The sequence below is a fragment of the Cnephaeus nilssonii genome (genome assembly GCF_951640355.1).
Source record: "Cnephaeus nilssonii genome assembly, chromosome: 13".
Taxonomy (NCBI): Eukaryota; Metazoa; Chordata; class Mammalia; order Chiroptera; family Vespertilionidae; genus Cnephaeus; species Cnephaeus nilssonii.
This window is the reverse complement of record NC_137084.1, coordinates 71037051-71063747: the sequence shown is the minus strand read 5'-3', so window position 1 is coordinate 71063747 and position 26697 is coordinate 71037051. Positions and strand designations below refer to the sequence as shown.

General features: G+C 38.2%; 1 protein-coding gene across 1 annotated transcript; it reads left to right on the top strand.

Moving 5' to 3' along the window:
- On the top strand, positions 1 to 26697 carry RAB39A (RAB39A, member RAS oncogene family; the record flags this gene model as incomplete). Its single annotated transcript, XM_079788643.1, has 2 exons — positions 1 to 347; positions 21887 to 26697. 2 exons carry the CDS (start codon positions 1 to 3, stop codon positions 22311 to 22313), a joined length of 774 nt encoding a protein of 257 aa, XP_079644769.1. The 3' UTR covers positions 22314 to 26697.

Here is a 26697-nt window from a genome sequence, read left to right as displayed (position 1 = left end):
ATGTGCTGGAAGCAGGCGGGCGGGCCCCCGGAGGTGCTGAAGGGACAGTTCCCGCCGCCGAACTTGCCGGGCGGCAGAGGGGAGGGTGGGGCGGCCCCGCAGCCGGCCGGGCCCGTAGGGATGGAGACCATTTGGATCTACCAGTTCCGCCTCATCGTGATCGGGGACTCCACGGTGGGCAAGTCGTGCCTCCTGCACCGCTTCACCCAGGGCCGCTTCCCGGGGCTGCGCTCCCCCGCCTGCGACCCCACCGTCGGCGTGGACTTCTTCTCCCGCCTGCTGGAGATCGAGCCGGGCAAGAGGATCAAGCTGCAGCTCTGGGACACGGCGGGGCAGGAGCGCTTCAGGTAGGCCGTCGGCGCCGGACACCGGGGACCTCCGGCACCCGCCGCCCTTCCCCAAGCGCCGGCTCCGGGAGCCCTGGTCCGGGGAGGCTTTCTGGCCCTTCCCCTCGAAAGTGCAGACCCTCCATTCTCGCTTCCCCTTTGCCCCACCCCTTCCAGGGTCGACTTCCTCCTCCGCAATTTCTCACTTCTTTCTTTGGCACCCATCTCCTGCGCCCCCTTTCACTCATTCCTTGACTCGCCTGAACCGGGGTCACCCTCCCCGAACCCCCTCTTCCCCAACCCTCTCTGCTCCTGCTGGTATTTTGATCCCCAACTCTTCGGTTCCCCTTCTGCCTTTCCCCCCAAAACGCAGCGTCCCTTGCTGCACACACCCTGCCGGCCGGCCACCCTCCGCGGAGCTCCCCTTTTCCTCCCCTAACCTCGCCGCCGCCCCTCGGCGCGGCCCCGGGAGAACTGCCAAGTAGGGTTCCCAGGCTCGTGATTGGTCCCTTCAGCTGCACAGCAGCGGTGCCCCCGCGCGGGTTCCTCCTGCGGGAGCTCCCCGAGCAGCGCCGAGGGAGAGGGATGCGGTAATGGTCTGAACACCTCGCTGCACCGAATGTGGTCATCAGAAATACTGGCCATGACCCGGGGGAATGTGTCTTGTACAACAACCAGATGTGACATCAAGGGACACGGGCACAGCTCAGGGTTTTTTTGCTTTGTTTTTTGTTTTTGTTTTTTTTGTTTTTTTGGGGGGTTTTTTAAGGGTTGAGTTCCCTTTACAAGTTTATCATCATTGGTGCTTTGGTGGGGAAAAGGTATACTGAGATTTGTCGGGAACTTGATTGTATTTATAACGTTCCAAGGTGAATATACGTGTCTACACAAGAGGGATTCAAATGAGTAGTCTTACTGTAAATGTCCGCTGAAACGCTGAAAGAAGGATTTCACAAAGGCGACTTACTTTATGTAAATAAAAACTAAATGTAAATTGTATGCACTTCCTGGACGTGTAAGACTGAATCAAATACAAAGCACATTTTAAGTTTCTAGGATTCAAGGACACTTTTTTTTTTTTTTAGAGGGAGGTAGGGAATCTGATATGCTGTAGTCCTTGGAAATTTTTAAAAATTTCAAATCGGCAAGCAAGCATTTTGCAGTCTTCAGCAAGTACTGGGCTTGCGAAATAAAGTACTCCATGAGAGGACTTCCCAAACATAGTTTCCCCTCACCCGCAGCCAGCATCCGTTCCCTATGAGATCATCCTACTTTTGTGAGATGGTTCCAGCATTTAAAGTTTTGGCTTCCATTCCCAGCTATGACACTGATTCATAGAGATAATAAGTGAACTGCTTAGCTTGCTTATACCTTAGTTTTCCTATGTACGAAGTGGAAAGATGGTAAGGGCAGCCCTTCAGAACAATGTGAAAGGTTTTTGGTTTGAATTATACAATACCTAGAATTTCATGAAGAACTTTTCTTCCTCTTCAGGAAGCTTCCATTAATTAAAATAATTTTCAAACTTCTGATTCCTCATCTGTGAAATGAAGGCGCTCTAAGGTTCCTTGTAGTTTTACCATTCTAAGATAGATTACAAATTCCTTTAGCATTTGCTAATAGCTTTTGCTTCACCCCTCTAAAGTGGATATAATAAAAACATGTTTTGAATGCTTTAAACTTTACCATCTACTATGAACTGCAACTACAAGAAACACAGGTGGTAAAATTTTATTGTGTCTAATTGTTTCCTTAACAGTGGTTCCTGAACTTACTGACAAGAGAATACAGGATAATTAGTTAGATCTTAAAGACCTTTCTGTTAAATAGATCATTCTCTTTAAGAAGACAGTAAATAGCAATTCATCTTAAATACATTATTAAAACCAGATGGTAACTTCATAATAATATAAGAAAATTTAGGAAATGTTTACTGACAATGAGTCATACTTTATTTTGTCTGGCTCTTTAATAAGATGTATTTACAAATACATATTTCAGTAGCTACCTCCAAATATTTGATTTTCTCTCATTTAGCAGGATGTTTCACCATATAATTGCATTTCAAACAATTACTGTTAAATCACTCTGTATCTTCAAGAAAATACAGATACTTACTTTGAATAATAGATATCCATGAACATTTATTTCATAGAAAGATACTATAGTTCATGAAGATACATTTCTGTCTATCATAATCATACCATTAGAATTTTGGGAATTTTATATTTGGAGGTTTTTGTTAGTTTAAATGTAAACTAACAAAAAGGAACCTCCTTTAGACAGCTTGGCATGTAGCTTGAAAACATAGACAAAAGAACAGTGAGCCAATAATTATAACTATGATTAGCCTTAGTTTTCTTTTTCCCCTCCCAGCTTAATTATGATATAACTAGAGGCTTGGTGCACGAAATTCATACATTCGGAGGTGGGGGGGTCCCTCAGCCCGGCCTGCAGCCCAGGAGTGCTTGGGGGATGTCCGACTGACGGCTTAGATCCGCTCCCCATCAGTCGGACATCCTTAGTGCTGCCGTGGAAGCGGGAGAGGCACCAGCTGGGAGCCTGGCTTCTGGCTGAGCGGCACTCCCCCTGTGGGAGTGCACTGACCACCAGGGGGCAGCTCCTGCGTCGAGCGTCTGCCCCCTGGTGGTCAGTGCGCATCATAGCGACTGGTCATTTTGCCGTTCAGTTGATTTGCAGATTAGCCTTTTATTATATAAGATAGACAAATAAAGCCTTCGTTTTCAATGTTCAGATTAACATGCTAGCAGACAATAACTACTTGCAAAAACTAAAAGGGAACAAAATAAAAATGAAGAAGGTTTAGAACAGAGATTTTCAACCAGTGTGCTGCAAGCATTTTTAAAACATGCAATAACTGACTATTTAGTCAAGGGCACCGACCTCTTTTCTCTTAGATCATCAAATAAAAAATGGCAACAGCCAATACAACAATAGCTGTCTGGTGTGAATGAATCAAAATTATACTTTTTTTGTCAAATTGGCAAAAAATACATTTTTCTATGTGCTGCAGAATTTTAGTAATTAGTTTATGTGTACCATGAAATTAAAAAGTTGAAAATCGCTTGTTTAGAAAAATAATGTATATGTGAGCATATTGTAAGTTGTCATATAACACATATATGTTAAATTATTATTATTAACACTACGTTTTAGTGAGGATAAATGTTAAATTGCTGTATTAAGAGAGTCAAAATTATAGCTCTGTCATGAAAGATAGAAGTTTATTTCACTTATGTAACAAGCAGCCTTATGGTAAGTGATCCAAGTTGAAGCACCTCTCCTCCAGGCCATCATTCAGGTACTGTCCTTCTCATTTTTCTGTTATTCTTAGGACATAATCATCTTCATAGACTGTATTCTAAATCAGGGGAAGGGAAAAGAAAACATCTAAATTGAGCAATGTTCCTTTTAAACAACTGAGACTAACATGGTACAAATCATTTCAGCTCTCAATTCACTGAGAAGAAATTAATTGCAAAGTTACACTTAGACTGGGCTACCATGTGGCCAGGAAGAAGGAAAGATGGATTTGGCATTGTTGGGGGTTGCAGAGAAACTCGCAATCACCACTTTTAATTTTTAATCATCACAGTGGAAAAGGATTAGAAAGGAAATAAGAATATTGTTTAACACAGTGTTAATAAGGATAACTATTGGAATGGCTAGAAGTATGGAGAGAATCAAATGTATACATTTAATTAATTAATTAATTTATTAATTTATTTATTTATTTTGGAATAACCCTCCCCCCCCCATGGGTGAAAGGCATCTCTTTACCTTTCCTGCTTCTTTTTTTACATTTTTATTTTTTTAATTTTTATTGTTTATAATATACAAAATAAATCTATTACCAGATTGTAGATACAAAGTAGTATTCCATTGTGTAGATGTATCACTGTTTTTTAATCCACTCATCTGCTGATGGGCACTTAGGCTGTTTCCAAATCTTAGCTATTGTAAATTATGCTGCTATGAACATAGAGGTGCATATATCCTTTCTGATTGGTGTTTCTGATTTCTTGGGATATATTCCTAGAAGTGGGATTGCTGGATCAAATGGGAGTTCCATTTTTAATTTTTTAAAGGAAATTCCATACTGCTTTCCACAGCGGTTGCACCAGCTTTCATTCCCACCAGCAGTGCAAGAGGGTTCCTTTTTCTCGGCATCCTTACCAGCACTTGTCGTTTGTTGATTTGTTGATGATAGCCATTCTGACAGGTGTGAGATAGTGCCTCATTGTCATTTTGATTTGCATTTCTCAGATGATTAGTGACATTGAGAATGTTTTCATATGTCTCTTGGCCTTCTGTATGTCCTCTTTCAAAAAGTGTCTATTTAGGTCCTTAGCCCATTTATTTTTTATTGGATTGTTTATCTTCCTTTTGTTGAGTTGTATGAGTTCTCTGTAAATTTTAGAGATTAAACCTTTATGGGGGATAACATTGGCAAATATGTTCCCCATGCAGTGGGCTTTCTTGTTGTTTTGTTGATGGTTTCTTTTGCTGTGCAGAAGCTTTTAATTTTGATGTAGTCCCATTTGTTTATTTTCTCCTTAGTTTCCATTGCCCTAGGAGTTGTATTGGTAAAGATATTGCTACGACATAGTCTGATATTTTGCTGCCTATGTATTCTTAAAAGATTTTTATGGTTTCCCATCTTATATTTAAGCCCTTTATCCATTTTGAGTTTATTTTTGTGTATGGTGTAAGTTGGTGGTCTAGTTCATTTTTTTGCACCTATTGATCCCATTTTCCCAATACCATTTATTGAAGAGACTGTCTTGACTCCATTGTATGCTCTTGCCTCCTTTGTCAAATATTAATGGCTTGGGTCAATTTCTGGTTCTCTGGTTCCATTGGTCTTTATGTCTGTTCTTGTGCAGTTTTGAGAACAGTGGCTTTGTAATATAGCTTGACAACTGGTATTGTGACCCCTCCAACTTTGTTCTTCTTTCTCAGGATTGCTGTGTCTATTTTGGGGGTCTTTTTATTCCATAGGAATTTTTGTAGAGTTTGTTCTAGGTCTGTGAAATATTCCATTGGTATCTTCATGGGGATTGTGTTAAATCTATAGATTGCTTTGGGTAGTATGGACATTTTAATGATGTCAATTCTACTGATCCATGAACACGGTATATTCTTCCATCTGTTTATGTCTTTATCTCTTTTTCAACGTCCTGTAGTTTTCTGAGTACAGGTCTTTTACCTCCTTAATTAAGTTTGTTCCTAGGTATCTTAATTTTATTTTATTTTTTGTGATGGTAAATGGGATTTTTTTTATTTATTTTTTTTTTTAGTTTCTCTTTCTGTGAGTTAATTATTGGTGTAAAAAAAAAAAAAGCCATAGATTTCTGGGTGTTAATTTTGTATCCCGCTACATTGCCAAATTCATTTATTATGTCTAGTAGTTTTTTTGATGGAGTCTTTAGGGTTTTCTATGTACAATATCATGTCATCTGGGAATAATGACAGTTTTACTTCTTCTTTTCCAATTTGAATGCCTTTTGTTTCTTCTTCTTGTCTGATCGCTATGGCTAGCACTTCCAATACTATGTTGAACAGGAGTGGTGAAAGTGGGCATCCCTGTCTTGTTCTTGTTCTTAGGGGAAATGGTTTTAGTTTTTGCCCATTGACTATGATGTTGACTGTAGGTTTGTCATATATGGCCTTTATCATTTTGAGATATGCTCCCTCTATTCCCACTTTCCTGAGAGTTTTTATCAAAAATGGGTGTTGGATTTCGTTGAATGCTTTTTCTGCATTTATTGATATGATCATGTGATTTTTGTCTTTCAATCTGTTTATGTGTTGTATCACGTTTATTGATTTGCAAATATTGTACCAGCCTTGCATCCCTGGAATAAATCCCACTTGATGATGGTGTATGATCTTTTTAATATGTTGCTGGATTCGATTTGCTAGTTTTTAGCATCTTTGTTCATTAGGGATAGTGGCCTGCAGTTCTCTTTCCTTGTATTGTCTTTATCTGGTTTTGGAATTAGGATAATTCTGGCCTCATAAAAAGAGTTGGGAAGTGTTCCTTACTCTTGGATTTTCTGAAATAGTTTGAGGAGTATAGGTGTTAGTTCTTCTTTGAATATTTGATAAAACCCCTGTGATGCCATCTAGACCTGGGTTTTGTTTGCTGGGATTTTTTTAAATTATTGCTTCTATTTCATCAGTTGTTATGGGCCTATTCAGGTTTTGATTCTTCCTGATTCAATTTTGAGAGATTGTATTTTTCTAGGAATCTGTCTATTTCATCCACATTGTCCAGCTTGTTGGCATATAGTTGTTCATAGTATTTTCTTACAATCCTTTGTATTTCTGTGGTATCAGTATTTACTTCTCCACTTTTGTTTCTGGTTTTATTTATTTGGGTCCTCTTTCTTTGTTTCTTGATGAGTCTAGCTAATGGTTTATCAATTTTGTTAATCCTTTCAATAAACCAGCTCTTGGTTTCATTGATATTTTTGTTTTGTTTGTTTTTTTAGTCTCTATGTTATTTATTTCTGCTCTAATCTTTATTATTTCCTTCCTTCTACTTACTCTGAGCTTTTCTTGTTGTTCTCTTTCTAGTTCTTTAAGTTGTAGGGTTAAATAGTTTATTGCTCATTTTTCTTGTTTTTTGATCTATGGCTGTAGTGCTATGAATTTCCCTCTTAGGACTGCTTTTGCTGGGTGTCCCAGAGATTTGGGGTTGTTTTGTGTTCATTTTAATTTGTTTCCAGGAAGTTTTTTATTTTTTTCTTGATCTCGTTGGTAACCCATTTATTGTTTAATAACATGCTAGTTAGCCTCCATGTATTTGAATGTTTTGGGGTGTTTTTACTGTAGTTGATTTCTAATTTCATTCCACTGTGATCTGAGAAGATGCTCGATATGATTTCAATCTTCCTGAACTTTTAGAGACTTGTTTTGTGTCCTATCATGTAGTCTATCTTTGTGAATGATCCATGTGCACTTGAGAAGAATGAATATTCTGCTGTGTTGGGGTGAAATGTTCTATAAATGTAAATTAAATCCATCTGATCCAATGTGTCCTCTAGAGTCTTTGTTTCCTTGTTAAGTTTTTGTCTGGAAGATCTATCCAGTGAAGTCAGAGGGGTCTTAAAGCTTCTACTATGATTGTATTGTTGTCGATCTCTCCATTAAAGTCCTCTAGAAGTTTTTTTATATATTTAGGTGCTCCTATATTGGGTGCATATATGTTTAACAGGATTATATCCTCTTTTTGGATTGACCCCTTTAATATTATGTAGTGATCTTTGTTGTCTATTGTGATGGCCTTCATTTTAAAGTCTATTTTGTCAGATATGAGTATTGCTACTCCAGCTTTTTTTCCTTTTCCATTTGCATGGGAAATTTTTTTCCATCCCTTCACTCTCATCCTGTGTATGTCTTTTGTTTTGAGGTGGGTCTCTTGTAGACAGCATATAGTTGGGTCAGGTTTTTTCATCCATTCAGCTACCCTATGCTTTTTGAATGGAGCATTTAATCCATTTATATTTAGGGTTATTATTGACAGGTAGTTATTTATTGCCATTTTAATTCTATCTGGCTAGGTTTCTCTCTCTGTTTCTTCTTCTCATCACAGCATTTCTTGTAATGCTGGCTTGGTGGTGATGTACTCCTTTAGTCTTTTTTTTTTTTTTTTGTCTGGGAAGCTCTTTATTTGACCGTCTATTTTGAATGATAGCCTTGCTGGCTATAGTACTCTTGGTCTCAGATCCTTGCTTTCCATTATTTCGAGTACTTCATGCCATTCCCTTCTGGCCTGTAGAGTTTCTGATGAGAAATCAGGTGTCAGCCTTATGGGAACTCCTTTGTAGGTAACAGTTTTCTTTTCTCTTGCTGCTTTTAAGATTCTCTCTTTGTCTTTAATTTTTGGCATTTTAATTATGATGTGTCTGGGTGTGGGCCTGTTGGGTTCTTCTTGCTTAGGGTTCTTTGTGCCTCCTGAACTTGTGTGACTTTTTCCTTTACTAGGTTAGGGAAGTTTTCTGCCATTATTTCTTCAAACACCTTCTCTATCCCCTTCTCCCTTTCTGCCTCTTCTGCCACACCTACTATTCTAATATTGTTACTTTTCATGTTGTCCCACAGCTCCCTAAAGCTGTCCTCCTGTTTTTTAATTGTTTGTTTTTGTTTTGTGTTTTTTTTTGTTTTGTTTTCTTATTAAGTGATGTTTTCAACTCTGTCTTCCAATTCACTGATTCGATCCTCAGCTTCCCCTAATCTGCTGTGTATTTCTTCCAGTGTGTTCTTTATTTGTATTATGTTATTCTTTATCTCAGACTGTTCTTTTTTCATAGTTACTCTATCTTTTTTCATGCTGTTGAGCATTTTCACCATCATTACTCTGAACTCTGTTTCAGATCAATTTCTTATTTCGGCTTCATTTATCTCTTCTTCTGGAGAATTCTCTAGTTCTTTCATTTGAGGGTTGTTTCTTTGTCTCCTCATTTTGACTTTCTGTTTGGGTTTGTGACTACGTTTTAAGTAGATCCTCTATACCTCTCAATCTCTAGTGCAGGACAGTGTTAAAGGTTGTTTCTGACATAATTAGATCAGGTAAAGACTCAAAGCCTCCAGATACTGCCTCTGCCTACAGAATGATAAGATTCCAACTTGAATTACCCCCTAGGCAATTGTCCTCAGGTGCAGTGAGTTTTTTTCAATAGGGTGGGGCAGTTGCTTCTGCCTGGAGGCTAATTGTTATTTTTAATCTCTTAAGTGGCCTCAGGGCAAGGTGTTTCCAATAGGGTGTTTCAACTGTCTTCCTGCCAGGCAAGGCAAATGTCTATGTGGGAAAGATGTCTTCTGCTGCATGAGGGAATGCCTCAACCCAGGAAACTTGGGGTGTCTGCCTTCTGAGCTCTATCCCCCAAGTCCCCAGTCCTGGCTTCTGCTCTCACAGCTCCAGTCCACTTCACCCTCCCTCTGCCGGAGCACAAGGTGGGTGGCTCCACAGGGAATTTTGTGTGTTGGCCCTTTAAGAGGGTGCCTGAGTTTTCAGCTGTTACTCCCTGGCAGACAGCACCCTGCTGCTTTTCAGAGCCAGATGTTATGTGAGTACCCTCCTCAGTTTTATTGCTCTCATCTGGGGGCCCAACTTGGGGATTAGATCTCAGAGTGCTCAGTGGCAACCCTTCACAGCTGAGATATCTCTCTGGGACTTCAGTTGCTGTCTATGGGTACCCGGCCAGCCCTTTCATGCCTCTGCCCCTCCTACCAGTCTCTATGCAGACTCCACTTTTGGTCCTTGGGTATTAGGGTTCTCTCTTGCGAGTTTTCTGTTGATTATTCAGGAAATTTTTCTGTATTTTAGTTGTAATACCAGTTTGTTCCTGGGAGCATGTCCATGCAGCACCCACTTACTCTGCTGCCATTTTTAATTAATTTATTTTTTAATTAATTTTTATTGAATTTATTGGGGTGTATATTGTATTGTGTGTTCACCTCCAAGTCAAATGTCCTTCCATCACCATTTATCCCCCTTTCACCCTCTCCTACCTCTTCCCATCTCCCCTCCCCTTTGGTAAACTCCATGCTGTTGTCTGTGCCTCTGAGTTTTGGTGTTTTTTTTTCTTTGCTTAATCCTTTACCTTTTTCACCCCAACCCCAATCCCCTCTGACAGGTGTCAGTCTGTTCTCTGTATATATGAGTCTGTTTCTATTTTGTTTATTAGATTCCGCATATAAGTGAAAACATATGGTGCATGTCTTTCTCTGACTGGCTTACTTAGCATAATACTCTCTAGGTCTATCCATGGTATTGCAAAAGGTAAGATTTCCTTCTTTTGATGGCCCAATAGTATTCCATTGTGTAAATATACCACAGCTTTTTACTCACTCATCTACTGATGGACACTTGGGCTGTTTCCAGATCTTAGCTATTGTAAATAATGCTTCAATGAACATATGGGTGCATATATTCTTCTGAATTAGTGTTCCAGGTTTCTTTGGATATATTCCCAGAAATGGAATCGCTGGGTCATAAGGCAATTCCATTTTTAATTTTTTGAGGTAACTCCATACTGCTTTCCACAGTGGCTACACCAGTCAGCGTTCCCATCAACAGTGCACAAGGGTTCCTTTTTCTCCGCATTCTCACTAACACTTGTTTATTGATTTATTGATGATAACCATTCTGACAGGTGTGAGGTGATATCTCATTGTGGTTTTAATTTGCATTTCTCTGATGATTAGTGATGTTGAGCATCTTTTCATATGTCTATTGTCCACCTGTATGTCCTCTTTGGAGAAACGTCTATTCAGGCCTTTTGCCCATTTTTTATTTGGATTGTTTGAGGGGTTTTTGGTGTTGAGTTTTATAAGTTCTTAAGTTTTGGATATTAACTACTTATCAGATGTATTATTGGCAAATATATTCTCCAATTCAGTGGGTTATCTCTTATTTTGTTGATAATTTTCTTTTTAAATATTGTTTTTATTGATTTCAGAGAGGAAGGGAGAGGGACAGAGAGATAGAAACATCAATGATGAGAGAGAATCATTGATCGGCTGCCTCATGCATGCCCCCTACTGGGGATCACCCAGGCATGTGCCCTAACCAGAAATCAAACCACGACCTCCAGGTTCATGGGTCGATGCTTAACCCCTGAGCCACATCGGCTGGGTGATAATTTCCTTTGTGTAAAAACTTTTTAGTTTGATGTACTCCAACTTGTTTTTTTCTTCTTTTGTTTCCCTTGCCCAAGGCAATATATCAGAAAAAATTTCTACGAGAAACGTCCGAGATTTTCTTGCCAATGTTTTCTTCTAGGATTTTTATGGTTTCTAATTTAACAGTTAAGTTTTTAATCCATTTTGAGTTTATTCTTATGTGTGCTGTAAGAAGGTGGTCTAGTTTTTTGTGTTTTTTTTTGGGGGGGGTGGTTGTACGTGTCTGTACATTTTTTCTAATAAATTTATTAAATAGACTGTCTTTAGCCATTGTATGTTTTTGCCTCCTTGGTCAAATATTAATTGACCATAAAGTCATGGGTTTATTTCTGGGCTCTCTATTCTGTTCCATTGATATATATATGTTTGTTTTTATGCCAGTACCATGCTGTTTGTTTGGGGTTTTGTAAATATATTTTTATTGATTTCAGAGAGGAAGGGAGAAGCAGAGAGAGAGAGAGAGAACAACATTAATGATGAGAGAAAATCACTGATCGGCTGCCTCCTGCATGCCCCCCACCAGGGATTGAGTTCACAACTTGGGCATATGCCCCTGACCGGAATCGAACCTGAGACCCTTCAGTCTGAAGGCTGATGCTCTATCCACTGAGCAAACTAGCTAGGTCGGTACCATGCTGTTTTGATTACTATGGCCTTGTAGTATAATTTTACATCAGGTAGCATGATTCAAACTTTTCCCATAAAAAAGCACTTTTATGAGATAAAGAAATAGCAATGTTAGCTGTAAGTAATAGGAAACCTCGAGGCTTCACACCAGATTTGGCCTTTTATTTGTTTTTCTTTCATATTATCTGTCTTTTGAGGTGCTATAGTTTCATCTCCTGAAAACAGTGGGAAAGGCCCAGATTACAAGGCAGGGGTCGCAGTAAATGAAGCATCAACACAATGAATGTTCCCAGAAGGAGGCGGAGGAGTGTAATATCATAGTGAACAGAGGCTCTCCTGAGACTAATGCTTTCATAGGCTGCTTGCTGCCCACAGCCTTTGGCATCAAAGTACTTCTAGCCTCTAAATGCCTATTTTACCATTGGCAAAGCCACAAGAAGGGCATTTTCAGGATGAAACATCTGGTTCACTTTACCGAAGTAAGTCAGCAAGTGCTCTATATTTTGTTGCTTTTTAAAAGGCTTATGCATATCCAACCAAGTTCATAACAGCATATAATCTTGCCACTTTCAGATAAGATTTTATATATAAGTAACTAGTATAAATAATCTTGAGCATTCTAGGGCCTATGGACTTTTGTCCTTCATATGACAACACCATCCTGCTTTAAGTGCCTTCCAGGAAACTAAATAACTGTTTAATTTGAGATGTCATTGACATTTTTAGAATATCAGTAATCATGTCATTTGTGTCAAAAAATTCTAAATTCACACTTAATTGCACTGCTCTTATATTAAGTAACTAATTGTAAATGTAAGCAAACTTCAGTGCTCTCAAAATCATTTATCTATGTATTTCAGGAATAAAATTAAAGAGGGAAATTAAACAGTTAAAAATGTTTACATAAACAAGGTGACCACATTTTTCTATTCTAAAGCAAACATACATAATAAGAATAAATTTTGTGGATAAATAAAGAAAATGTGATGTATACATATTATTAAATGTTATTCGGCCATAAAAAAAGGAAAGCCTATAATATGCTACAACATAGATGAATCTTGAGGACTTTATGCTAAGTAAAACAAGCCAGTCACAGAAGGAAGGACAAATACTGCACGATTCCTCTTATCTGAGGGACCTAAAGTAGGCAAGCTCATGGAAGCAGGAAGTAAAAGAGTGGTTGCCATGGGGTGGGAGGAGGAGATGAGCTGCTGTTCAGTGGTGTATGGGGTTTCAGTCATGCAAGATGAAAAAGGTCTAGAGATCTACTATGCGACATTGTGCTATAGTTAATAATACTCTACTATGCACTTAAAATTGTTAAGGGTAGATCTCATGTGTTTTTCAGCACAATAATTTTAAATAATAATGAACTTTGGCCTCATGAAACTTGAAAACTTAAAAATATCTGTGACTTTGATTTGTATTATTCTTTTCTTATAAAATATACACAGACTGTATCAATCAGGTATTTGGTTGCCAGCAACAAAACCAACTTGAAGACCTTAATCAAAAATGAAAGTAACTGGAAGCATATCTGAGGCACAGAGACTTGGTGGAAAACTAGAGGGACCATGCCTAGAATGAACCAAAAGATCCCAGTTCTGGGCAGCAAGAACCAGAGAACGCCAGGTGATCCCCACAATATTGTTGTCCCTTTTTTTTTTTTTTTTTTTTTTTTTTGCCTGTTTACCCACTTCCATAAGAATCCCCAGATGACCATAGCTGGTTTGGCTCAGTGGATAGAGCATCAGCCCGCAGACTGAAGGGTCCCAGATTCCATTCCAGTTAAAGACACATACCTAGCTTGTAGGCTAGATCCCTGGCACTCGTAGGGGTATGTGTGGGAGGCAACCAATCCATGTGTCAGTAGCTGCTGGGAAAATGGGTGTTAAGCAGTGACAGTCCAGGTAAGAGAAAGTCCCTGTTGAGCCCAGTCATAGCCTCCATCTCTCCACCAAGACCTCTTTGAGTCCAAACTGGGGTGAAAGTTTACTGACTTAACTGTAGGACAGAATGTTTTGTTTCATTGATTATTAGGAACGCTCTTTGTCTCTCCCCCTCGATTCCACTCTCTAAAAATCATTGGAAAATATCCTCAGGGGAGGATTAACAAAAAAGCGGGGGCGGGGGGGTGGGGGATGAATCCCCAAATGTCCAGTTGGCAGCCTCAGCTAATTCAGAAGCATCATGTGGTTTTCCAGTGAAAGCATTTCTCCTTTGGATACTAAACCTTTATATCAGCATAGTTTAGAGTTACAGGAATTAGGGGCAACAAAAAAGTTTAGTAACTCATTAAGTGTAATTGTGAGAGGTACCATAACCCCATTTTCACCCCTTGTTTCCCAAACCACTGTATCTATTTATGGGGAGGAAGAATACCATCTACTTTATTCCTCACTGGTTCAGAACATATACATCTTGAAGGATCATGCTAAAATTTTACAAATCTGGATATGAGCATAACTGAATCGACGGATCACGAGAATTCTCGCTTCGTATTATACAGTGTTTTACAAAGTATCATACTTTAAAAAGATATTAGCTTGTAAGAACATGTAATAAAAAACTTCAAAATGCAATGGGTGTTTAATTTTAAAGCGAGCCTTTAACATCTATGTAAAACGTTTTTTGTACTCATTCAATAGAAACTTACCTGGCCACTGGGTAAAGCTAGCAATAACACTACTGGTCCGCAATGTGTTAATACCCACTCCACAGTTTTATAGGACAAGATGTGACAATGACAAGATCACTGAATTCCATGGCACCAGGCCATTTCCCTATCTCTTCCTCTGTTAAGTGAAGTCTTTGGTCTGTATCAGAGTATGGGATACCATGGCTGTGTAAGGCATTCCATAAGTTCATGGATGGTGGTGCAAGTATCATTTGAATCCAGATTAAATGTCTGTTACAGTGAGGACATATCAGTGTCCCCTCCATGATAGCCCTCCCAGAGTAAAGTACCATATCCAAGGTGTCAGTAGCTGCTGGGAAAATGGGTGTTAAGCAGTGACAATCCAGGTAATAGAAAGTCTTTGTTGAGCCCAGTCATAGCCTCCATCTCTCCACCAAGACCTCTTTGAGTCCAAACTGGGATGAAAGTTTACTGACTTAACTGTAGGACAGAATGTTTTGTTTCACTGATTATTAGAAACTCTTCCATAGAGGGGTTTATGGTGACTATTCACATAGGATGCAAGTATTCACATCCATCTACATACCTCTTCCCCGATACCTCCTCTTTCAGTCCTCCAACCTTGTTTTTTTTTCTCCCAATATGTCAAACCCTTATTCTCTGCTCATGAATTGGTGTAGATTCTTACCTACATCTCTCCATCTCTTCCTCTGGGAGAAGTTCCACACGTGGGAGGGTTTATCTTTTCCACTGACCTTCAAGTTGAATGGGGCTGACCAATGCCACCATATTGTTTCCAGCCATCTGTAAGGCAGACTTGAATTTTTTCCCTCTTTTATTATAGGGAAATCCAGATAAGGCCATACAGTGAGAGGGTGCTGCAGGAGTAGGTGTGCTTGGTGTTTGAGCCTTGTTACTCTGGGCCCCCTCAGGTTCCAACCCTATTCCTGCCTATATATATGACTTCTGCTTGGTGACAAAGTCCCAGCCTGGTGAGTCAGAGAACACATAGCTCTTAATGAGCACTTAGGCTGCAGTCACTTGGTATTCCACAGCCAGGCATTTATTTGGTCTCTTATCAAAGCAAGTTTGTAAGCCACAAATGGTTTCTCAAAAATGAAATAGCTCTTGACAGTGAGAGCATGCCTTTATTCCAAAATGCCACTCCTGTAATTGTCTAGTGGAACTTTCCCAGGCTTGATAGAGCATTCCAGTCTGCTATAGGCACTTCGGGTCGGCTCTCACATTAATGTTTCTCTCTCTCTCTCTCTCTCTCTCTCTCTCTCTCTCTCTCTCTCTCTCTCTCTTCTCTCTCTCTCTCAAAATCAATGAAAATATTTTTTAAAAATAAATTAAAGAATTATAGTAAAAACATGTTTGTGGGCTGTGAGATATTGATCAAAGAGTAGATTAAATTTTGCAGTTTTTGAGGTAGTGAGCAATTCTGATGATGAAAAGGAAGTGGATAAGAAAGGCAGAATGAAGGGGAAAGTTCATTAGAGACAAGAAAATCAAGAAACTTAGAGATGACATCAGATAGTTCAATGCATGCTGAAAACAGTGATCAGAAGGTCAGGAATTGAGATAGAAAGGAAAACAAAACAGAGTGCTAGTCTTCAGTACATGGAGAATGACCAAGCAGTTGGCAGATGACAACAGATGATTCTGATGGCATAAGCCTCGAAGGAGCAGGGAATTTTTTCACAACACGGTTGGGAAAGAATCATTATCTGGAAGTGGCACTGGGGAGGCAGAAGGCACCTCCTGATCCTATGAAATGAGCAACATGAGCATGCTGCAGGGAAAACTGTGTTCTCAGGGACAGGCCGGTTTTAGTTAAGGCAAGGAGGAGGAGAAAACATTCTGAGAGAAGACTGTTCTCTGAAAGTGGGATAGGAGTTGCTAATAGTGTAACTTTCTAGGTAGGTTTAAAATATATATATATATATATATATATATATATTATAAATATATATATATATATATATATTTAATATATATATATATATATTTTAGGGGGCCCAGCATGCACAAAATCGTGTGTGGTTAGGGTCCCTACGCCTACCCTGGCCTCTGTCGTTGGCTGCCCTGTGACTAAGAGGTGCTCCATGCACTTCATGGTGCGCGGTCATCCGTTCGGTTGTGACAGCACCTGGCTCTTTATATATTAGGATACCACGTCTTCCACTTGGGAGGAACAAGAGCTTATAACCCTGATCCATGTCTTTCATAATTCACCTAACCCATCATACCACCATCACACTGGGTTTAGGGTATGCTATATCCCTTTTATCAGTATTGCCAGAGTATAGTCTCATAACTCTTTTTTTTTTTCAATTTTTTTATTAAGGTATTATATGTGTACATATCTTACCATTGCCCCCCCACCACCACACTCCCATATATGCCCTCACCCCCCAGAGTTTTGCATCCATTGGTTATGCTTATATGCATGCATACAAGTCCTTTGATTGATCTCTTATCTCCCCCACCTCTCCCTAACCTTCCCCCTGTAATTTGGCAGTCTGTTTGATGCTTTACTGTCTCTGTATCTATCTTTTTGTTCAAGTTTATAATGTTCTTTATTATCCATAAATGAGTGAGATCATGTGGTATTTTTCTTTCATTGACTGACTTATTTCACTTAACATAATGTTCTCCAATTCCATCCAGGTTGCTGCAAATGATGAGAATTCCTTCTTTTTTATGGCAGCATTGTATTCCATTGTGTAGATGTACCACAGTTTTCTGATCCAGTCATCTGCTGACGGGCACCTAGGCTGTTTCCAAATTTTAGCTATGGTGAATTGTGCTGCTATGAACATAGGGGTGTATATATCCTTTCTGATTGGTGTTTCTAGTTTCTTCGGATATATTCCCAGGAGTGGGATTACTGGGTCAAATGGGAGTTCCATTTTCAGTTTTTTGAGGAAACTCCATACTGTTCCCCACAGTGGCTGCACCAGTCTGCATTCCCACCAGCAGTGCACGAGGGTTCCTTTTTCTCCGCATCCTCGCCAACACTTGTCGTTTGTTGATTTGTTGATGATAGCCATTCTGACAGGTGTAAGATGGTACCGCATTGTTGTTTTGATTTGCATCTCTCGGATAATTAGTGACGTTGAGCATGTTTTCATGTGTCTCTTGGCCTTCCTTCTGTCTTCTTTTGAAAAGATTCTATTTAGGTCCGTTGCCCATTTTTTTATTGGATCATTTATCTTCCTTTTATTAAGTTGTATAAGCTGCCTGTAGATGTTGGAGATTAAACCTTTATCAGTGATGCCATTTGCAAATATGTTCTCCCATGCAGTGGGCCTTCTTGTTGTTTTGTTGATGGTTTCTTTTGCTGTGAAAAAGCTTTTTATTTTTATGTAGTCCCATTTGTTAATTTTCTCTTTAGCTTCCATTGCCCTAGGGGCAGTGTCAGTGAAGAATTTCTTTTGGCATATGTCTGAGATTTTGCTGCCTGTGGATTGCTCTAGTATTTTTATGGTTTCCCGTCTTATGTTTAAGTCCTGTATCCATTTTGAGTTTATTTTAGTATATGGCGTAAGTTGGTGATCAAGCTTCATTTTTTTGCATGTATCTGTCCAATTTTCCCAACACCATTTATTGAAGAGACTGTCTTTATTCCATTGTATGTTCATGCCTCCTTTGTCAAATATTAATTGAGCATAGTGGTTTGGGTCAATATCTGGATTCTCTATTCTGTTCCATTGATCTATATGTCTGTTCTTGTGCCAGTACCAGGCTGTTTTGAGAACAGTGGCTTTGTAATACAGCTTGAAATCTGGTATTGAGATCCCTCCTACTTTATTCTTCTTTCTCAGGATTGCTGTGGCTATTCGGGGTCTTTTTTTTATTCCAGATGAATTTTTGAAGAGTTCTTTCAAGGTCTGTGAAATATGCCATTGGTATTTTAATGGGGAGTGCATTGAATCTATAGATTGCTTTGGGTAGTATGGACATTTTAATGATGTTGATTCTACCAATCCATGAACATGGTATGTTCTTTCATCTGTTTACGTCTTCCTCTATCTCTTTTTTCAGTGTCCTGTAGTTTTCCGCATATAGGTCTTTTACCTCCTTAGTTAAGTTTATTCCTAGGTATCTTAATTTTTTTGGTGCGATGGTAAATGGGATTGCTTTTTTAGTCTCTCTTTCTGTAAGTTCACTATTGGCGTATAGAAATGCCATAGATTTGTAATCCATTCATATATTTCTCCCTTCTCTTCTTCCCTATTTTTTCTTTCTTTAAATCATCCATTCATTCTGTGAGATTTTCAAAGCCCACAAGGAAATAGACATAAAGTAACATGCAACAAGATGTCATTGCTTATAAAGAATTGCTACTCATCATCAACTCTTGCTTTACAGGGAGCCTTACCTACCTAGTTCGTTTAGTATCTATTCCCTACCTCTTTATAATACCTTCAAGAACTTCTAGAGATCTAAATGTCCTGACTCAAGAGAGGAGATCCAAAGAAAGATAGGTGCTTCCTTGCCCTCACTGTAAGACCTGCCTTTCAAGTTTCAGTTTTCAGCCTGAAGGCCTGTCTCTTCCCCTAAATCAGCGATCTTCAACCAATGTGCCGCAAGAATTTTGACAACATGCAATACCTGACTGTTTAGTCAGGGGCACCGAACGCTTTTCCCTTAGATTGCCAAATTAAAAAATGACAACAGCCAACACAACAATAATCCAGTGTGAATTATATATTTTAGTGTGGCACAGAATTTGAGTAATTAGTTTATGTGTGCCATGAGATGAAAAAGGTTGAAAATCACTGTCTTATTGTTCAATTATATTATTATTATATAGAAAATGGTAGGTGTCATATTAAGACCCTTGATTCTAACTAATCATTAATAAGGGCTGTTTTATAGTATAATTGCATATACTTTGCTGTAATTTTATTTTACAGAATTATTTGCCAGCTGTATTTCAAATGTTTTCAAATTTAAATACAAGGTACTAGAACACATGGCATTTCCTACAGTGTAAGACATGCCCCTGCCTAATATACAAGCATTTATTTCAACACTGAGTTTTCAACCACAAAAGCATGTTTGCTTGTTATTTTTCATCCTCACCTGAGGATTTTTATTTTATTTTATTGATTTAGAGAGAGGAAGGGAGAGAGAGAGAGAGAGAGAGAGAAACATCAATGTGAGAGTGAAACAGTAATTGGTTGCCTCCTGTACTCGCCCCAACGGGGGATCAAATCCACAACCTAGGTATGTGCCCAGACTGGGAATTAAACCCGCCACCTTTTGGTGCACAGGACGATGCTCCAAACAACTGATACACCCAGCCAGGGCAAATACATGTTTTTAAAAATTATACAAATAGTAAATTAAATAGGACGGGGAATAAAAGTAATGCAGACTTAGTGCTGAATAAATTAAAGCTTTCAGTCTTATAATATAACCTCAGTTAGGTTTCTCCTAAGGCATTGTACATCAGCATAAATTCACACATGTAAAGATGAGTAGCAAAACAATAACAAATCAGTTACCCCTCAATTTTTTTTTAAAGCAACAACTGAACTGAACTGCATTATTTGTAGCCTGCTAAAGAGAGTGGGAGATTTTTTTTTATTGTCAATGGCTGTATAATATAGTAGTCCTTGAGAAAATACTTTTAAAATATAATCACTTGAGAATCCCTCTGGTGGGAATTCTGAGGAGAAACAGGAAAGCAGAAGAAATGGCAAGAAAGGGGTGTAAAATAACTTTCTTCACACTCCAAGCAAATGGTACTTGTGGTATTGGGTCACAGAACTGATCTGTAATTTCAGCAATAGGGATAATGAAGGTTTGCAAAATTTGAGAATACTAGATAATCCACTGATCCTCTGCAAAGATCTTTGATGCATCATCAAGTAACAGATGAGTTTGCTTAACACGTTAAGCACCATATCAGTCACCGGTGACTGACACTATACTTTCCGTCCGGAAGACAAAACAGGCTGGGCGCTTAACATGTTAAGGATGATCTCAATTCGAAAAATTATTGACAACTTGGAAACTGAGACACATGCAATCTCTGGCTCATATAACACTTAGTACTTTTCCTCCAATAAAATTAATCAGTATAACAAATATTAAGTGACATCTATCATTTGCCAGGTAATATGATTATTAGGTACATAAATGAAAAATATTTGACCCTCAAAGAGTCTTGAATTTAGTGGGAGACATACCAGCAATTCCAATCAAAACATTTGAAAATTGATATACTGGCAGCATGCCAAAGGTCCAATGGAATATAAGAGAAGTGCCTAAGAGAGGTGGAGAGGGAGAGGTCAATGGCAGAAAAGCCTTCTCATATATATGGTTTTAGATCTGACTCTTGAAGGAGACATAGAAGTTTGCTAGGCAAAAAAGGATAGAAGACATTCTAGGTAGAGAAAACAACATGTGTACTAGTAAAGGCAAGAAGAGAAAATATAACAAAAGGCAAGAAATATAAAACAGTATAGGCCTTGCTACCTTGCCTCATGTTCAGTCAGAAACAAATGGGACACTTGAAAGATGATCTGAAAAGCGTTTAACGAAGTAACTATTTACAGAAATGTGGGAGAGGTCAAGGGCACCAACAAAGGATGGTGAAGCTATTCGGGGATAGTAACAGAGGGAAGCCACTGACCACCTGGCCACAAGGGGCAACTGAGGGGATGAAATCTCCAGAACCTGGTGAAAGCCATAGCCATGGGGTGGAGCTACCCAACAGGAGCCTTGATCAGAAGCAGAGGAACACAATCACTGCCAAGCCACAGCCTGGGTTGGGGTTGGGGGATGTCAATACCTGTTCTCCCTTCCAGCCTGCAGCAGGCACCTCCCACTGGCTGAACCCCACTGCAAGCAAGACGGCAAGGGAGTCTGGGAAAGCTTTCTGTAAAGGGTCAGCTTCCTGAAGCCCAAAGAGGGGAGACTAAATCTGAAGACTCAAAAAATCACTTGCATAACCTTGGCCAGTGTGGTTCAGTTGGATGAGTGTAGTCCCATGCACCAAAAGGTTGCCATTCAGGGCACATACCCAGGTTGCAGGTTCCAGTGTGGGAGGCAGCCGATGTTTCTCTCTCTCTCTCCCTCTCCCTTCCTCTCTCCCTAAAATCAATAAAAACATTTCTTTTGAAAAATCAATAGTGTACCTCATCTCACCTCCAAACAATGTTCTGTTTCTTTAATAGGGATAGCATAGGACTATATATATATATAGCAAGTTTGCCCTTGTTTCTTCTCTAATAGAAAGGAGCTTGTTTAATTTAATGACTGGGAGATACTCGTAAGATCTGGTTTGCTAGCAACCTCTGCCCTTTACCAAATCTTTCTGTGTGCCTATTTTTAACTACAATGATATAATAGTTATTCTTTCATATATTTAAAAATAATCCTAAGACAGTGTGAGATGCTTATTTGTCTATCTAAAAATAATGTTTGCTGTCAGTGGTTGTTCACTTAAGACACTATATACTTGATTTATAAATTCTAGTTAAATCACAGTAAGGTATCTTCAAATATTATTATGGTGCAACTTGTCCTTTTACAACAATTTTTTCTATTTATTTTTCAGATCAATAACTCGATCTTATTACCGCAACTCAGTTGGTGGATTTTTAGTATTTGACATTACTAACCGACGATCTTTTGAACATGTGAAAGATTGGCTAGAAGAAGCAAAAATGTATGTACAGCCATTTCGGATTGTATTTTTGCTAGTGGGACACAAATGCGACTTAGCTTCAATACGTCAAGTTACAAGGGAAGAAGCTGAAAAGCTGTCAGCGGACTGTGGTATGAAGTATATAGAAACCTCAGCAAAAGATGCTACAAATGTTGAGGAATCCTTCACTATCTTGACAAGAGACATATACGACCTTATCAAAAGGGGAGAGATTTGTATTCAGGATGGCTGGGAAGGGGTGAAAAGTGGTTTTGTTCCAAATACTGTGCATTCTTCTGAGGAAGCAGTGAAGCCCAGGAAAGAATGCTTCTGCTGACTGCAAACATGCCAAAGAACCGCCACGAACAGGTGGACGTCATTCCAGGATCGATACCCCATCAGCACTGTTTTGTAAGGTGTTTGATCCAGAGCTCGATGCTTACATGTTACACTACAAGACTCGGTGTTTTGCTAAAATATCAGGCAAAGCAGACAACTTTTTCTTGAAACTATCAAATTACCCCCTTTCCTACTTTGTTAGCATATAGCTGAACTAATGTCCAAATATGTCAATATTACTCATTTTTCTTGACAGTTTGAAATGGGGTTTTGTGCATATATAGTCCGATTGAAAAGATTTTATCAGGAATTATGTTCTCTTGTTCATTTACTAATATTGAGTAGTAAAGTGATTTAAAAGTGTGCACTGTTCACTTACAAATTAAACAATCTCAGAGTTATCAACTAGACTAAAATAGCAGTTCCCTGTTTAAGGTACAGTACCGGGTTTTTTTTAACATTTAAAATATTTATCTTCCCTTAATTTTGCCTGAACATAAAAAAGTAAGTTTTATACTCATTTTTGTTCTCTGATTTATTGCTCCTGAAAAGTTTATGTTTTATGAAGCTATCTAAGGATCCAGGCAGAATATTGTATTGCAAATATTTATAAAGATAAAAACAAAGGACCACTTATCAGTGAATGTTTTGATGTTATAGCATACTGTTTTAGACAATAAAAAGAAATGTATTTCTATACTGACATTTAAAAAAGTAAATGCAATTTACCTTGAACTATTGTCAAAATTACCGTATTTTCCCGTGTATAAGACGCCCTCCACTTTTCCAACCCCAAATTAAGAAATCAATATTTTTAACTTAAGGAGTTGTTCTTCCTGTTTTCTCCACTGTCTGATCATACACTCAGTGGGAGGAGGTCCAAATTGTCTCTCTGCAGCTCTATTTCCATGCTCTTTTGCATAGCTGATTTCAGTTTGAATTTTGAGAGTAAGACAATCACTTACCGGTATTTATCTTTTTGTATTTTGACATTTTTATGGGCTCAGAACGATCTGGTCCCTGTTGCATCTGCACACTCTCCACCTCCACCTCCAATTACAGCATCAGCTGACTAACAATAAGCCTCCATTGGAAGAAGCCTGTTCGACAAGGTATGGGCAGCTATGCACCCACAGGCTCCCTCCTTGGCTGACTTCCATGTATAAGACGCCCCTCGATTTTCAGTCTAACAATTTTAGAAAAATATAGCATCTTATACACGGAAAAATACGGTATCAATATAGGTAAATATAGAATGTTTTTAGTAATAGCTTTTTTGTCCAAGTAAATTTCCCCATTTCCAATACAAGTGTAGGAAAGATTTTTCTGGTTAGTTGGTTAGATGTTAGATACATTTAGCATTCAAGTTATATTTTACATCTCATCAGTAAAAGTAAAGATAAAATAATGAGTTAAGGCTGCAAAATGACTTTTGAGTTTCCTAATTTTGAACTTACTGGTTAAATTCCCCTCCTGGAAGGGACATATTGATGACAATCTCAAATATTTTATAGCATACATTTCTATTCTGTTCTGTAAACCATTCCTATCACAGAGTGGCACCATGAAGTTGACTTTTTGGAACCATGAGGTTTTTACTGTTAAACTGTAGTAGTTTCATTTTGTTTGAAAACCAAAGTGGTATGGTGGAAAGAATATTTAAGGGGAAATCAAAAAACCTGGGTTCTGAGCTTGCCTTTGCTGTACTTTGTCACTTAACCTCTCTAAGCATCTGTTTTCTCTCCTGTAAATTGAAGCTGATGACCCATTTATGGAATTACTTTGAGAATCAACTGAATCATGTGAAAAAGCTTTTAAATAGAGAAAGCAGAATACAAATGTGGGATTGGTGTAAGCTGCTCATGGGCATGCTGCGCTATTTACCATGGATAAGAATTTGGTTTTCTCATATTCTTTCCCTGCAGAGAGAAAGCAGAAGGTGCATGTTCTCATGGACCTGGGGGAATTTTTGGTTTGATGTGTACCCTCTGCCCTCTTATCCTGAAGCACCGCTCCTCCAAAGAGCAAATGCTAGAAAGGGAAATCCCAGGAGACTTAATTGAAGCAAAAGTCATATTTGCATCTAGTTTTTGTGCATCTTCAAAGTAGATATTATATTTTTAAATACATGTACATTTTCTAGGTTCATGTAAGTATTTTTAATAGTGCTTATGGAGAGAAAAATATAAATTATAACATCACTATATAATTTTTGAATATTTATATTGTCAACATTTTCTTGATAGCCTTAGATTAATTTCATGTGAGTTCACACTATAATTGACCAGATAAGAAAATACCTGTCCCCCAAAATGTGAAGTAATCTATTTTTACTGTTAAAAATTTAAACCTTATAATTTTCCATCAGTCCAAAATGGCATAAACTCAAAAAGTGATTAACAAAAGGTCAATCAAGTTAAACAGCTAAAATATAAAATGTGATTTAACTTTCAGTGGACACATTTTGTAAAACTAATATTTGGGCTAAAGGGTATGATCTGTTCCAAGATTCAGAGTATAATTAAGGAATCAGAAGAAACAAATGAGAAGGGCCCCACAAGTTGGTAACGACCAAGGTCCACGTGAGCAGAAGCAAGCCTAGAACGCTGGTTCTCCTTACACCTTAGTCGGTGTTCTTTCCATTGCCATGCTGTGTCAAGTGTGTATGTGTTTGTGTGTGCGGTGGAGAGAAGGGGAAATGAGATCTAACTGAATACACAAAATACTAAAATTGGGCTAAATCATTTTGAGGTTATAGAGGAGCTATTTGTGGTAAAACAATTTTAAAATGAACAATGACTACAAAGATCTGCATTCTTATACAAGATTGCCAAACATGTGTATAAACTTAGCCAGATATCTTTATCCAGATATACATATATGTATACATATATAAGGATATAAAATAGCTGACCTATTTTCTTACACATCATTATACAGAATCTGAATAATAATGCCAAAATAGTAAAAATATTTGTTCATGATCAAAGTGTCTTAGAAGTCAGATATACATAAATTAGATATAATTGAAATTATTTAATTTACAATTTATTTAATTTAAATTTAAAAATTTTAAACTACTGAATGGTGTAGCTAATTACTAAATATTTTAAATAAATGTGATATTAAAAAATGAAAAACTATCCAATCATATGATACACTTGTTCCTGACAGAAATTGCTCATCTTGAGTTGAATTAACACTTTTAGTGCAAGTGGTGATGTAATGATTCATTAAATGAGAAGCTTAAGCCAAAATGATTATGTAATCAGAGTGTTTTTAAATGTGGCCTTTATATACATAATAGTAGCAAACAAGATTTCTTGAGCCTGAAATCTTGAGAGTTTACTCCATGATTTTTGTGTGTGGCAACCAAAGCCATCTTTCTTATTAAGATAACTTTACCAATCTATTTATCCAACTTTACAACATCAAAAAACTGAATCTGTGGATTAATAAAATCATTTTAATAGTGATTTTGTCATATTTTATATTGCCTTTGGTTCGATTAATTACAAAGCTTCCATTGACTTCAAAAAGTGCACTACACAGGTATTTGAATAATTTCCTTAGGTTGACATAGTGAGAAGGATTTGAAAGATGAAAGGTCCATTTCATAAGCTAACTCATTTTTCCCACGTAACTGCCTGAAGAGATTTAGTTGGAAATGCAAAGAAAACATGTAATCTTTAAGAGGGAACACAAAAGACTGTAAAGACTTTAAATTTAGATCCTTTATATTTTAATATGGAATACATTCCCAACTAGAAGCTAACTTGGAAATTCTATAGCTGATAAATAGCTCTCTCTGCTTCAGAATCTTTCTAAATCCAAATGTATGTCTATAACCTTATAACCAATGAAAGTAGACACATTAGTGATGGGCTGTGACAATCTCTATCAATCACTACACTATCTTGTTCACTTACTACATGTAATTATGGTGGGGAATAAATGAAAAAAAATTTTTAAGATTTTTAAAATTAGCCCTAGCTGATTGGCTCAGTGGATAAAGCACCAGCCTGTGGACTGAGGGGTCCCAGGTTCAATTCCGGTCAAGGGCAAGCACTTTGGTTGCCAGGCTCCAGGGCAAGTGTGGAAGGCAACAATGAATGTGTTGAATATGTCTCTCTCTCACAGCAATGTTTCTGTCTCTCCCCCTCCCTTCCACGCTCTAACAATCAATGGAAAAATATCCTAGGGTGAGGATTAGCAACAACAAAAAAATATTTTTAAAATGTTCCTCTCTGGGTAAATTTTTTTGCCTTTTTTTTTAAATTAGTGCCTAAAACATTGTAACATTCAGTAACTTCTAATTGATGGTTATTATACTGAATTAACCCTATTAAATTTTGGTTCCAAATATATAGTTTTAATTTATA